The sequence below is a fragment of the Ochotona princeps genome, chromosome 29, assembly GCF_030435755.1.
Source record: "Ochotona princeps isolate mOchPri1 chromosome 29, mOchPri1.hap1, whole genome shotgun sequence".
Lineage (NCBI taxonomy): Eukaryota > Metazoa > Chordata > Mammalia > Lagomorpha > Ochotonidae > Ochotona > Ochotona princeps.
The window spans coordinates 4454664-4470576 of record NC_080860.1 but is presented as its reverse complement, the minus strand read 5'-3'; the positions used below and the strand labels follow the sequence as shown (position 1 = coordinate 4470576).

General features: G+C 43.9%; 1 protein-coding gene across 1 annotated transcript in view; it reads right to left on the bottom strand.

Moving 5' to 3' along the window:
• IFT81 (intraflagellar transport 81) overlaps window positions 1–15913 on the bottom strand; it is a 63333-nt gene that overhangs the window by 23514 nt on the left and 23906 nt on the right. Inside the window, exon 12 of the mRNA XM_058656461.1 lies at window positions 213–362. Within this exon, the coding sequence (XP_058512444.1) occupies window positions 213–362 (150 nt within the window). The remainder of the gene's footprint in view (window positions 1–212; window positions 363–15913) is intronic.

Here is a 15913-nt window from a genome sequence, read left to right as displayed (position 1 = left end):
ATTAGTCCCTCAAGTTAGCACACGCATAGAAAGTCAGTGCTTACTGCCACATTAAAGATGAATGAATCACCCTCTATGACATCTCTGTAATTAATCAAAGGAACTTAATCATTTTAAGGGTTTTCCAGTACAAACAATGATCTCAATATAAACTGCAACCCATAACCCCCCTGGCACTTATATTTATGCAGTCCAAGATAATGCCATTTTACCAGCTGGTGTTGAATATTTTCATGACGTTGCTTAAGAAGTTCTTCTGTCCTTTGCAAGAGACCAAATTCGGCTTTAAATTCAGCAATTATCTGATGCTTCTTTTTGAAAACTGTACTTTTGCTTCGAAGCTTACTGACATATCTTTTGAACTGTAAAAATAACAGCAACAACATGTAATCTAACAAGGAAAAAAGTTAAATATCATATATAAACTCAGTGCATCCAAAATATTTTCTCCTTTTTTAAAGATTTATTCATTTTTTATTGGAAAGGCAGATTTACAGAGAGAAGGAGAGACAGAGAGAAAGAGCTCCCATCCCCTGGTTCACTTTCTAAGTGGTTGGAACGGCCAGAGCTGAGCCGATCCGAAGCCTGGAGCTTTGGATCTCCCATGTGGGTAGAGTCCCAAGGCCTTGGGCTGTCCCCAACTGCCCTCCTAGGTCACAACTAGGTAACTGGATGGGAAGCGGAGCAACCAGGACACAAACTGGCATCCATATGGGATCCTGGCTCATGCAAGGCAAGGTTGTTAGCCGCTAGGCTACTGTGCCAAACCCAATAACTTTAATTTTTACAGTTTTTTTTTTTGCTTAAATTATCCTTTTGTTTAAAAATAACAATTTTGTAGATTTATTTTTATCTACTTGGAAGGCAGAGTGACAGAGTCAGAGAAAGAGAGAATTCTTCTAAGTGCTGGTTCATCCCCTAAACGCCTACAACAGCAGGGACTCGGTTCAAGCTGCAGCCAAGAACTCAGACACAGTGCAGGTCTCCCATGTGCAGGGCAGAGGCCGGGCATCTGAGCCACCACCTGCTGCCTTCCAGGAGCGTTAGCAGAAGCTGGACAGGAAGTTGAGCAGACAGGACTCAAACTGGCACTCTGATACGGATGTGGACATTCCAAATGGCAGCTTCACTTACTGTACCGTGACAGCTGCTCTTAACCATCCTCCAAGAGATCCTGGGGTGAGCGTTTGGTTTGGTGCAGTGGTTAAAATGAAAATTGGGATGCTGCATCTCTTACCAGAGTGCCTGGGTTTGAGCCCCAGCTCTGCTTTCCATTCCTGCGTCCTGCTAATACAGACCTTGGGAAGCAGCAGGCACCCGTGGGAATCCCCAGCTCTTAGCCTCAGCCTGGTTTAGTCTTAGCTGTTGCCGGTGACTGATGGAAGGGAGGCCTTTGTCTTTCCAATAGACAAATAAATTATAAAAAGACAAGGTTAATGTTGTGACACGACAGGTTCAGACACTGCTTAGGATGCAGGAATCCCAAATAAACACCAGCTCAGCTCAACCTGGACTGGTCTGCTTGAGATTCAGCTGCCTGCTCACGCGCTTGCGTGGGAAAGCAGTGGAGCTGGTCTGAGCACTCGGGCCGTCATCCCAAGGGAAGTTTGCGATCAAGTTCCTGGCTTTGGACACCACCAGCCTTGGCCATTTCAGCCATCCAGGGCATGACCTTCCCCTCTGTCATTATGAATCTTAAAAAAATTATGAAAATGCAAAATAGAAAAAAAATTGTTATAGTAAAAAACATGGCTTTATCACATTTACCTTAAAAAAAAAAAACAAGCTTCTACATTACCTAATATGAGATAATTCTTTGGGAATCTTAGCTTTTTAATACATAATGCCTCTTAACGCTGGTTTGTGGGAGAAGTAATAAATAAATTTATAAGTAATAAAAATAATGAAGAACGTATCACTGGAGTTTTGGGAAACAGGAAAACCAAAAAACTGACTCAAAGTCACCATGTTGATACAAGTTCTATTTCCTCCCAATTTTTTCAAAAGATATATTTTATTTTTAATAGAAAGTCAGACACAGAGAGGAAAAGAGACCGAGAGGAAGATCTTCTATCTGTTGATTCACGCCCCAAGTGGCCACAACGGCTGGAGCTGTGCTGATCCGAAGTCAGGAACCAAGAGCCCCTTCCATGTTTCCCACGTGGGTGCTTTGGGCTCCCAAGGCTTTGGGCCATCCTCAACTGCTTTCCCAGGCCACAAGCAGGGAGCTGGTTGGGAAGTGGGGCTGCAGGCACCTGAACTGGTGCCCATATGGGAACCCAGCACATGCAAGTTGAGGACTTTAGCCACTAGGCTGCCATGCTAGGCCCTTGGGCATCTTCTTAATCTTAACTTAAACTCTGAAAGAACACACTGCATTTTATAAAAAGGAACTTTAAAGTACACGTATTTTTCTATCTATGATTAAACTGATCCAATATTTAGGAATTCCAGCCCATATAGAACAAATTTTCAATGGCTGGATTACAGAAACTATTTTGAAAATTTAAATTGTACCAGTGCACTCAGTCTAATAACTTGCTAATTTTCCTTTTAAAGAATAAATGTGTAAGGCTGACATAACCACAGACTCAGAATCCCTGGAGTAACCGTATGTTCTATTAAAAGTGTCCTGGGCAAAGTGCCCGGAATGAAATCAACCCTGTTCATCTGCTATCCTCTGTAATATCTAGGCCAGTTTCCCCATTTTCTGCCTTGCTGTACTCCTCAGCTACTTTTGAAAGCTAAAGCTGTAAATGTGTTGGGTGAAAGAACAACCCCACGGAGCTTTAATGTGCGCTCTTCTGATTGGTTACCATTTGACATTCACTGTACGCACGCGCCATGGGGTGCGGTCAGGACGTCAGTCACTGCCCCGCATGATGAGCCACTGGTGGCTCGTCTACCTACAATCAATCAGAAGAAACAGAGCACATTACCAATGCTTCCCCTCCACTGAAGGTTTTCTTCTATTAGTTGGATTTTAAATTATTCCTGATTTTTTTTTTAACAGAAAAGAAATGATCAACATAAGTAGTTAGCTTCTTAGAAACTTCTGTGAGACATATTTCCAGAAATGGTCAAAAGGAATATACGGCATTCTGCCATACTAGCCTTCTAGAGGATATTTATAATATCTTTATAAAAGCAATGAAAATAGTGTCTCACCTTTTCATTTATGCTTTTTCAAAAAATTCTTCAGCATGTCTCGTATGCGTTTGTGGGCATTTTCATATTGGGATGTTTGCTTTTTCCCCTATGCACCTGCAACAGTGATGCTCAAACTCCCTCCTCACGGAAACCCTTCGCATATGATTAAAATATTGGAACTCTCTGAGATTTTGAATATGCAGGTTGCATCAGTGGAAATGATTTTCACAGCAATTAGTTGTGAGGACTTTACAAGACAATCCAAAGAAGTATTTTATATTTCCCCAGGACCACACAAAAAAATGTTTAAAAAGCCACTAGGAAACCTACAGAAATCATTCCAATCATCCAAGTTCAACAAGATAGGAAAATGGGGCTAGAATCAGCTCTTACGTCTTCACTTCCTATTAGCTCAACATCTGCGCAACTTTCCACTTCTTACTTAAACCATATATACTTTCCAATTATTTCATTAACTAGTTCATGAACACAGAAAATTATAAGAACAGGTCCAAGAGGGCAGGGGCCAAGGCAGTGAGGCAGTCAGCAGGTGAACCCTCAACACTGCCAAACAGCAGCCGGATCTACCCAAAAGCAACGTTGTTGTGGCCCATTTGCTAATGTCTCATGTCCCACCTGAATTTAAACTTGCAAAAAACCTGGAAAGGCCATCTTTTCACATTACACTACAATAAATCACCTGGAATCCTTGAAGCCTGCTCTCAAGAGTGACTGAAGAGAAAATGTTTCAAAGCAATCTTGGTTTCCTGCTAAAATGGCAAGTCTTTTCAAAACATCCATCGTAACCAGTACCATATAAACATATATGAAAGCACACACCCGTCGTAACTGGTACCACATAAACATACATACAAACACCACCCTGTCATTTTCCAACATGTTAGTATTAGGTTTCCCACTTTAAACTAGAACATTTTACCCCCCTAGCATAAACAATATAACCATCACATCTGGCAGAAGCTAGTTAACTGCTCCTTCTTCTGAGAGTCTAAAATAAGCCACGTGATGCATGCGGGTGGAAATCTGTCTTAAATCAAACCTGTGGCACAGGGATGTGCATCTGGGAGACAAGAGTTAATCACGCTGAGGTCTCTGTACTTTTATTATAAATCACATCACCACCACCCAGATTTTACTATCTCTGATGGGTATTTCAATTGTTGTCCAAGCAGTTAACTTTCCAGAAAAAAAAATCTATACAGTTTCTAAATTTTAGGTCAAAATTGTGGCATGTCCTAGACTACACTACTTCTCTTACAGTGAACTGAGTCAAATTTATTTGCTTCTCTTTTGCTCCATCCCTTGGGAAATTTTAGGGGTGTCAGGTCCTGCTTTGAATTCTGAAGAGTACAAAGTGGTTTGGAAGGATCTAAAAACATCATGGTTTGCCTGCTTCAAGGGGGGATGATTCAATTACAAGTGTCAGAATTTGACTCCTGATTCTCTGGGGCCTGGTGGCTGCGGACCTTGCCAGGGTTCCCTTACTCCACCGTGCTGCCCTCTGAACCCTCACCCCGCCGTGCTGCCCTCTGAACCCTCACCCCGCCGTGCTGCCCTCTGAACCCTCACGCCGCCGTGCTGCCCTCTGAACCCTCACCCCGCCGTGCTGCCCTCTGAACCCTCACGCCGCCGTGCTGCCCTCTGAACCCTCACCCCGCCGTGCTGCCCTCTGAACCTTCACCCCGCCGTGCTGCCCTCTGAACCCTCACCCCGCCGTGCTGCCCTCTGAACCCTCACCCCGCCGTGCTGCCCTCTGAACCCTCACCCCGCCGTGCTGCCCTCTGAACCTTCACCCCGCCGTGCTGCCCTCTGAACCCTCACCCCGCCGTGCTGCCCTCTGAACCCTCACCCCACCGTGCTGCCCTCTGAACCCTTATCCCCACCGTGCTGCTCTTTGAACCCTTATCCCCACCGTGTTGCACATTGAACCCTCACCCCACCGTGTTGCCCTCTGAACCCTGACCCCACTGTGCTGCTCTCTGAGGTATTTAAAGAAGGTCTCACAATACCTGCAGCTCAGCTCCACGATTCCCACCAGCGCTGCAGAGAGAACTGCCTGGCTCTTTCTAAAACCTTTGTATATATTATTTGACAAAGTGCATTTTAAGAGTAGCTATAACTTCCAAACAGCTGAAGCTTCTTGTGACGGCTGGGGAGAAAACATAAAGGACGACACACCCCCACACCACACCCCAGAGACGACCTTTCAACGCAGCCAGTGCCAGGAGAACCTTAGCTTGACAGCTTGGGAAGGGCACAACACAATATCATAGGGGAGAGGGACTAATTTTGTTCGCTTGATTTTTCAAATTATGAAAGCAGACATTCAGAAACATCAAGATGACTAAGGCCATGACTGGCTCAGTAGCTGTGTACCACTACTGCAGGAGACATGGTCTCTGTTCTTTGCTCTTTCATTAAATGAGACAAAATCTTCAGGCTTAGGATATTGACTATGACACAGCAAAAATCATACCAAAAGATATGGCTGGAGGCTACAGATCGAGTGGTAAATTTAAGTCTGGGGTCAGGTGTTTAAAAATAACTCCATCTATTCTCTGAAATAATTAGCTATGGTTAGGATGAAGAATTAACCTATAAATTAATTTTTCTTATCAACTAAAGCCTACAAAGAACTGATAAGAGATTTTCAGTATTATCACTTTTCAAATTAAAGCAACATATATGTTGATTCATTTATACACTTTCATTCTGGTTTCTACACTTCAACCAGTGCCTGAGCTAAATAAATACTGATAAACAAGAGATACACCTTGCCACCATGGCTCTTAACTGTCTTTTAGAATGACAGAAACAAACTGAGTGCTCTTAATGGTGTTACATGTTACAATGTAGAGCCCAAATTCAGCTCCAGCAGAAAAAGGGTCAATAGGATGCCTGCAGGCAGAAGACCTTGCAAGATAGAGAGCTAGGAGCCATTGGGTGCTTTCCAAGAGCTAGGAACAGTAAGCTTCAGTTTCCCAAGTTTCTATTTTACAAAAGAAAGATAAGTTTCCATTTCTCAGACATTGAGTCATTCTTGAAGACTGCTTTAAGCAGGGGCAGCTCCTGTACCAATCATAGCCTTGTGTGACTTAAAGGTGCCAATGGGATCCCTGTAACTATGCATCTGCTTCTGTAACCCCGCTTCCTGCTTCCCATATCCTATAAAAAGTCCCAGCTTGTGCGGCTCGGCGCGACTCCTTACTCAAACGTGTGGGAGCGTCCACGAGCCCGTGTGAAATAAACCTTGCCTCATGCATGATTGCATCTCTTGGTCTCCTGTCTCGTGTCTGCCGGAGGGCTCCGTTCGTCCTGGGGCGAGGGGCCCCTGGCCCCTGCCCACTCGGGTTTAACAACAACACACAAAAGAGTGCCACGAGGATGCATTTCAGGGGGCCAATGTGTTGGCTCAACTAGCTAATCCTCCACCTTCAAATACCAGCATCCCATATGGACATCAGTTCATGTCCTAGGTGTCCCATTTACCATCCAGCTCCCTGCCTGTGGCCTGGGAAAGCAGTGGAGGCTGGCCCAAAACCCTGGGACCCTGCACCCGGTGGGAGATTGGGGAGATCCAGAAGCTCCTGGCTTCGGCTTGGCTCAGCTTCAGCCTTTGGGGCAACTTGGGGGATGAACCAGAGATCTTTTCCTCTGTCTCTCCTCCCTGTAAATCTGACTTTCCAATAAAAATAAAATAAATCTTAAAGAAAAAAAAAGGCAGAGCGGACGTGGTGACACAGTGGATGACACTGTCACTTCAGACGCCAGCAGCCCATGTCAGAGCTTCCGAGGGTCAGCTGCAAGGATTCTGTTCCAACTTCCTGTTAACACAGATTCTGAGAAGCAGAAGATGACAGTTCAGGTACTTGGGTCCTTGCCACCTTTGTGGGAGCCCTGGGTAGATTTCTAAGCTTTGGTTTTGGTCTGCCTACTGTGGAGTCAATCAGAGGCATGGAAGATACCTAATGAACACAAAGAAACAAGAAGAAAAGCATTGTGAGCACAGCAGCCTTAACTTCACCACCAGGAGCTGTAGCTACAGCATTCATGCTGCGCACGCTGTGCTGTGATACTGCTCTTGTATCTCCTTTCATACAGAAAATCAACATCATTTCATTCTCACTTAACTGAAGTTATCCTAACTTGGAATAAAAAGTAATACCTAACATTTATAAAGCTCTATGAAACAGCTATATGAGGATTCTAATTAGAATATAGTGCCAAATTAACTTACAGATCAAAATTTGGTTTTCTTTTTCTCTATTTGTAAGATTTATTTATCTGAAAGTTACACAGAATGAGAAAAACAGAACACATGTTGGTTCACCCCTCAAATGGCCTGGGACTGGGCCAGACCAAAGCCAGTGAGTGTCAGGGGCCCAAGCATTTGGGACTTTTTTTTAAAAAAAGATTTAATTATTTTTATTGCAAAGTCAGATATACAGAGAGGAGGAGAGACAGAGAAGATCTTCTGTCCAATGATTCACTCCCCAAGTGACTGCAATGGACAGCTCAACGGCCGATCCGAAGCCAGGAGCCAGGAACTTCCTCTGGGTCTCCCATGCGGGTGCAGAGTCCCAAGGCTTTGGGCCGTCCTCCACTGCTTTCCCAGGCCACAGCAGGGAGCTGGATGGGAAGTGAAGCTGCCAGGATTAGAACCGGTGTCCATATGGGATCCCGGTGTGTGCAAGGCGAGAACTTTAGCAGCTAGGCCATCGCACCAGGCCCATTTGGGACATTTTATGTTGCTTTCCAAGACTATTAGCAGGGAGCTAGATTGGAAGTGAAGTAACTGGAAACCTGGAATACAAATTAGTGTCCAGATGGGATTCCAGCTTTGCAGGTGGTCGCTTTCCACGTTATATCACAATACTGTTCAATCGTTTCTCTTATAGGCAATAAAACACAGAAAATTAAAGAGATTCAATCACTTACACATCCTTAGAATGTAATTCCCATTTAATTATGCAGAAATCATGAATATTAGTGCTGGAAGGTACTCTATATTTACCATTTGATTCACTGACTTTCAAACTTTGTTTCCAACAGTGGAAATCTGTTTTAAAATAAATGTTTTCTTAGAACTCCAAGATGAATGTCAGAAGGGAAACTACAACACTCCCCAAGGGTCGACCAAGGCACTGCCTGCGAGCTCTCATGCTCCTGGCACGGGGCAGAAACCATCAACAGGATACAGAGCTTGCTGGAGACATGAACGCAGACCTGGAAACTTCCACTACTCACAAACTCACAACAGCCATTGGAAAACAAAACGTACACACAACTCCAGATCACCAAACACTTGGAAAACCAATCCCATTAGAGAATCTCAAATTCAAAGAACAACAATTACAACTGTCTCCATTACCAGAGCAAACTAAATTAGGATTTACACATGCTGAGTAACAGTTTTTGGAAGGAACACTATATCCAGAAACTGTATAAACTACACTTTGAAATTAAAATTGTTACCATTGAAATAAAATGATTCATGATAAAACAACTAAGGAAATTGGAGGATTATGCCAATGAATTTGCCCTTAATGGAATGCAAAAGGACAATGAGATGAAAAATCAAGAGAAACATTAAGATTGCTCAATAACAAGAGAATCCAATTAAAAATGGGTAGAGGACTTAGGGAGGCACTTTCTCAACAAGGATATACAGTGACCAACAAGCACATGAAAATATGTAGCGCATCATTAGTCACTGGGAAAATACCAACCAAAACCACCACGATATCACTTCACATCCACTGACATGGCTGCAACAGAGAAAAAAAGAAAAGCAAGTTTCAGCAAGGATGTGGAAAACTTAAAACTCCTGTGTGCCACTGGTGAGGACATAAAATGGTGCAGCTACCACAGAAAAATGCTGCACTTATTTAAGAAGTTAAACATAGAAGTACACGACGATGCTTCTCGTTGGCACAGATCCAAAACAACTGACATGAAGATTCAAACAGTACCCAGTGTTCATGGCAACATGACTGAGATGACAGAAAGGGTGGGAACAACCGAAGGGTCCATGAACAGAGAGGTAAAGAAAATGTGCCAAACACGCAGGAGCTTCAGAACGTTCAGAAAAAGTGGGGTTAAAATGTAAGTTTATCTTGGTACAAAACTTTTGAAATGCATACATAGTCTTTAATCAGCACATTTTCCATGAATATTTTTCTTAAAGGCAGAGAGGGGGAGATGGAGAGATCTTCCACGCACCGTATCATCCCCCCTAAATCCACATCAGGCTGAGGTCAGGAGCCCCAAAACCAATCTTGGTCTCCCCCGTGGATGGTGGTCCCATGGGTGGGACCAGTACCTGCTGCCTGCCAGGGTGCACATCAGCAGGAAGCTGGAGCTTCCTCCAACCCTCGCACTCCTCCCTCGCACTCCAACCCTCGCACCCTCATCAGGGAGGTGGCTTCAGCGCCCGAGCCACGACCCTTCTGAAGACCCTGCCCACACACGGTGGAATACTTCTCAATCATAAAAGGTCATACATTCTGACACACAGGTGAACCTTGAACACATGCCAAGGAAAACAGTCCAGACACAAAAGGACAAACATTACCTCACTTATATGAGTTATCTGGATTGCATAAATCCACACAGAGAGAAAACAGAAAAAGTTACCATAGCAGGGAAAACTATGAGATGGGAATTACTGCTTCCCACGTATGGAACTTCATTTTTCTTGAAAACATTTTCTTTCTATTTTTATTTGAAAGGTGGAATTACAGAGAGAAGGAAAGCCAGAGCTGGGCCAATCTGAGGCCAGGAGACAGGAGCTTCTAGGTCTCCCGTGTACAAGCGTAGCACAAGGACTTGAGCTATCTTCCGCCCAGAACTGGAACTGAAGCAGCTGAGACACAAACCAGCGCTCATGTGGGATGCCAACACCACAGGGGGAGGCTTAGCCTACTACACCAGAGCCCTGGCCCCTACAGTTTCCTTCTAACACAAAATTGTGAATATATCAGAGGTACTGAAATTGTACATTTTAAAATGGTTTAAATTAGTTAAATGGTTTAAATGAGTTCTATTATGCATATTTTGCCACACACTACAAAAGGAAATCCACCTACCCTATGATAGAACTGCTCCACTCTGTATCCAAGAGAAAAGACAACACAGAGTCCTGCGAAGACTTGTATTCAACATCCATGGATTCATTTGTAATGGAAAGGACCAGCAGGAGTATGAACAAACTGTGCTGTAGCTTCAGAATGGAATATCAGTAATAGAGAAGAATGAACTATTGATACACACAGTAAGATAAATCTCAAAGAAAACATGTTCACTGGACAATGGTGATGACTACATGGCTACGTTTATCAAGGTGTACTCAATAAATACAGTTATGGTGTGCTTTCTCACCAAGATGACTGAAAAAAGAGAGAAAAAATTGTGTGTGACAAAAGGTACTATATGCAGACAAATGACAGACTAAAGGAAATGAATGCCCAGTTTATACCCAGAACAAATGCAAAAATAGCATAAATAAGAAAATATTTGATCCTTTATAAATGAACAAAGAAAAAACCCAAACAATGGAATAAATATAAACTGCTAGATATATGTCCTCAATCCCTCCAGTAACCAATCAAAATGAAAATTAAAACATGGTTAGGATGGCAAAAAAAACTTACAAGACTGAGAGGACCACATGTTCATCAGGAATTTTCAGCACAGGAAACAGATGCTCCTGTGCGCCCTTCGCTGGAATCGATCTGGTGTGTTGTATCCCAGGGAACAACGCAGCAGTTAAACCAAGTGCAATGTTGAAACCATAGGTGTTTATTATTTTCTCTAAGTCAAGCACTGGATACCCCTGCTCATATTAACTCAGTTAGCCCTGCCTACCAGCCCATGCGGTGAGTATCATCACTGTCCCCAGCTCACAGCCAAGGAGACCAAAGCACAGAGCACCTGGGTAGCATGTTCAAGCTGTTGAAGCTGAAGAGCCAGGATCTGCATTAGGCTTCAGAGCTGAAGAGTCTAACCTCGTCATGAACTGACATGAAAAACCTCCCGGGGGCCCGGCGGCGTGACCTAGCGGCTAAAGTCCTCGCCTCGAATGCACCGGGATCCCATATGGGCCCCGATTCTAATCCCGGCAGCTTCACTTCCCATCCAGCTCCCTGCTTGTGGCCTGGGAAAGCAGTCGAGGACGGCCCAGTGCATTGGGACCCTGCACCCGTGTGGGAGACCTGGAGGAGGTTCCTGGTTCCCGGCTTCGGATCGGTGCGCACCGGCCGTTGCAGCTCACTTGGGGAGTGAATCATTGGACGGAAGATCTTCCTCTCTGTCTCTCCTCCTCTCTGTATATCTGACTTTGTAATAAAATAAATAAGTCTTTCAAAAAAAAAAAGAAAGAAAGAAAGAAAAACCTCCCGGATCTTTGAGGAAATGGAAGCTGCCCGGTACGCCTCATGTAACACTCTGTGTGTCTTACAGCTTGCACAATACCCTACATGTTGTCTCTGTCTATTCCCAGAGAAAGAACTGGCAGTGGTGCTGTCCCTGGAAATGGGGACTGGGGCAGAAGCAAAGAGAACTCTGGCTTCTCATGCCATAAAGACATATTCAGGTCTTACTTCTATAGGAAGATTTTTTTAAAGACTAAAAAGCCTATTCTACTCAACATACACACTATTTCTCTCTCTTTTTAAAAAATTAATGTATTTTAAAGAGTTACAAAGAGAGAGTGATACAGCCAGAGACAGAAACACAGAGAGAGATTCCACCTGCTGGTTCATTTATCAGATGGCCATGACAACCAGGACCAGGTCAGGCTGAAGCTAGGAACTTCATCCAGGTCTCCCAAGTGGGTAGCAGGGGATCAAGCATCCGTGCCATCTTCCACTGCTTTCTCAGGCGCATCAGCAGGGGGCTGGGCTGCACATGAGCCAGTTCCCATAGGGGATGCCCTGGTCACAGGTGGCAGCTTTACCTGCTATGCCACAACACATTACTTGTAGTTGTAATGCTTGTACACGTTACTTCAGCTTGTTAGAATATTTTAAATGTTGAAGTACTCTACTTCACAGCAAAGGAACCTGACCCATTACTTTTTCATGGTGGAAAAAAATAATTTGATGATTTATTTATTTATATTTGAAAGGCAGGTATACAGAGAGAATGAGAGACAAAGGTCTTCCATCCATTGCAAAACGCCCCAAATGGCCACACTGACTGGAGCTGAGCCAATTCAAAGCCAGGAGCCAGGAGCTTCTTCAGGGTCTCACACGTGGGTGCAGGATCCCAAGGCTTTGGGCCGGCCTTGACTGCTTTCCCAGGCCACACGCAGGGAGCTGATGGGAAGTGGAACTACTGGGACACAAACCAGCACCCATATAGGATCCTGGCAGACGCAAGGTATGACTTCAGCCACTAGGCTATCATGCTGGGCCTGGTAGAGATTTTTTTATATGGTCAATCCACTCTTTCTTTCTACTCACAATCCAACAATCCTAATTTTGCCTTTTCACAAGCACACATGAACAACACTGGCTCATCTGTGTTAGGAGGTCCTAAGGTCACACCCAGGCTCCACACTGGGCTAGGCGAGATCACAGGACTCAACAGACAGTCATCCTCCGGGTTAGGAGTACACTGAAAGGACACAAAGCAAAGTGAGTAACCAGGAGAGGAGTGTGGGCTGAAGGCTGGAGGAGACCAGGCACAAGCGTCTAAGAACCCTCTCCTGTCTGGGTTCACGTGGGACACACTTAGTTCTCACGCAGAGAGCTGCTGCAACCACTTGAGATACTGCCATCAGGAAAGTTCACGAGGAATATTAGTGCCCAGGAGTTTTCCTGGGAACACAACAGGTAGTGCCTATCTCCAATCAGAAACCCAGAGTCTCCGAGGGAAAGCCCAGAGCTCACCATTAACCACACACTTTCTACATGGAAGTGGAGGCAACCCTCCTAAGCAGGGAGTGGTGGGACTCTTTCCAGCACCCATGCTCCTGGCTGCCAGCCCAGGGCCAACCTTGGAAGCAGGGCTTTCCAGGGACAGCAGCCTCAGACCTGCTATAGTGACAATTCTGCACCCTAACCTTTCCATAGTCTTTTTAATATTAATTATGCCCTCAGTTATTTTGTTAACTACATAATCAATTTGTATAACTATATAATCAATTCCTACTCTCTCTCTTTTTAGTCTTTGATTCTCAGTAACATATAATTCTCTCTATCAAAGTCTCTGGACTCTTCCCCAATCATCGTCATCCTCATCTGGGACTCTGGCATGACTACATCTCTTTTAAAACATGAAGCCCAAAATGTAAAATAATATTATGAACATCATTTGACCATAAGGAGAATATCATGTTTTTATTTATGGAGAATAAACATTTTATTTGTTTTTTAAAGTTGCATTACTCATGGGTGACATGATGAGCTGGCAGACAAAGCTCAAATTCTACCTTCTTACACATGTAAGTGCAGTAATGGCATTTTCAATGGCAGGGTCTAGACATGGTACCCCTCTTTATCAAGATGACACCACATCAGAATCCATCATTTCTGGGCCGGCACTGTAGCAGAGAATGCTAAGTCTGTGAGGCCGGCAGTCCACACGAGGACCGGCTGGAGTCCTGGCTCCTCCACTTCTGATCCAGCTCCCCGCTAAAATGCGTGGGAAGACGGGCAAACTGCGTGGTTTCCTACCACCCACTGGGAGACATGGCTAAAGTTCCAAGTTCCCAACTTCAGCCTGGCCCAGCCCTGGTCATCACAGTCATTTGGTGGATGAACCCAGCTAATGGAAGATCATTCTTCCCACTCCTTTGTAACTCTGCTTTTAAATAAATAAATAAATCCTAATTAAAATAAAATCTATCATCTATCCAGGTTGGCTTTTCCTTCAACCTCAAGTTATATACCTTAAGCCAGGTCCCAGTCTACCACTTACCAGCAGTGTCATCTTGGGCAAAATGTTTCAAGTACTTTGTGTGCCCCGGTTCTAGGTGCACGATGCCTGCGCTTGTCTCACAGAGTTGTGCAATGAAATAAATGAGATAATGTAGGTAAGAAGCCTCATATGGGGTCTGGCATTTAGTAATTATAAAATAAACACTAATGATTATTACTAACTAAAGTTACTGGTAAGAATAATATAGGGGCAGGTATTAAAAAAAAAAGAAAAAGTAATAATATACAGGCAGTGCTCTATAGCACTTCTTTGGTGACATCCCAGAGATGACAGCAATAAAAAGTTCTTGAGACTATCAATTCAACAAGATTTACACTTAATTAGTATATATTTAAAAGCCAAATAAAAAGCTCGAGATAAAAAATTAAATATTCCTTGTTATCAATTTTCAGTTACATTAAAAGCATGCACTCTTTAAACCTAGTGTTTTTATCACGTACCAAATACTGATGTTCAGAGAAGGAAATCAAGAGTAGCTATGCTGGCAAGAAAATATATTTCTGTCACTAAGAAGATAATTTCAACGGTTTGAGAAATTCCAGTGTCAGAGCTCTGGCAGGGCAGGAGACAAACATATCCCAGAGCTTATTCCTGCACGCTGTCGCCGCCGGGCACGGCAATGCGACGCAAGGAAACCTTCACGTGACAACCAAAGTACAACGGGAAAAAAGTGCCTGCAGACAGTTCACCTTTTATTCATGAGGAAAATGAAGAAAATGCTAATGAAAAAGTCTAGTGAAGAACAAAATGCTTACAGATAAAATGAAATAGCTGGAATATTCACTTTAAGGACAGTAGTAAGCACTGAAATACATACTTTATTACCAAAGTGAAGAAAAAAAAATCTACTAATTGATCTCAAAAGGGAAAATGACACAGGAATATAAATCACTATATATTTCTAGGACTTGTATATTTATCCTTTTGAATCCAAACATGCTCCTACATGTTTCCAGGAAAAGACAACTGCACAAGGACAAACAGGTAATGGAGTCTGACATCTGAACAGCTGTCGCATAGTTTCAAAAGGCTAGTATTTCCTGACTGTCCACAGTAGAGTCTAGGGGTCCACGGGGGTTGTCAGAACAGCACAACACCCTCTTGGGGCACAGCTGCAGAAACGTCCAGAGCCAGGTTCAAGCCCTTGCTGGGTAGCACACTAGCCGGGTAATGCTGGGCAGCTAATCTGAACTTCTCTGAGGAAATCTGCTTCTTCATTTTAAAATGTTGGTAATATTTATTTCACAGGCTTTTTGAGAGAACAAATTAGGATATAAAGTGTGATACACAATACTACATTTGCCACTTCAGTCATTTTTAAGCATATAGTTCTCTGGTATTAAGTACACTCATACTGCATAGCCATACCAAGGTTATATATGTATATTTAATTTTTTATATATTTAAAAAATTACTTGAGACCCAGAGCTCTGATCCACGGGTCCACTCCCCACATGCTCATGATGGCAGAGCTGGCCTGAGGTCAAAGCCAGGAGCTGGGCCTGCAAAGTAATTCTCCCATGCTAGCGTCAGGGGCCCAACCACCTGGACCCCTCACTGCTGCCTCCTAGGGTCTGCGTTGGTGGGAAGCGGGAGTCTGGAGTGAGAGCTGGGAACCAGCACCAGGCACCCTGCTGTGCTGGGCCAAGAGCCTGTTCCTGAGGAGACAGTTCTGAAATGCTCAAGACTATGCCAAGTATCGGCCCAGTGAGTGGGTAGCTCAGAGGACTGTTCTCAGGATTACCCGACCCCATCTCGGGCCTCTGTACATTACTCATTCCCAACAGAAACCGCTCCA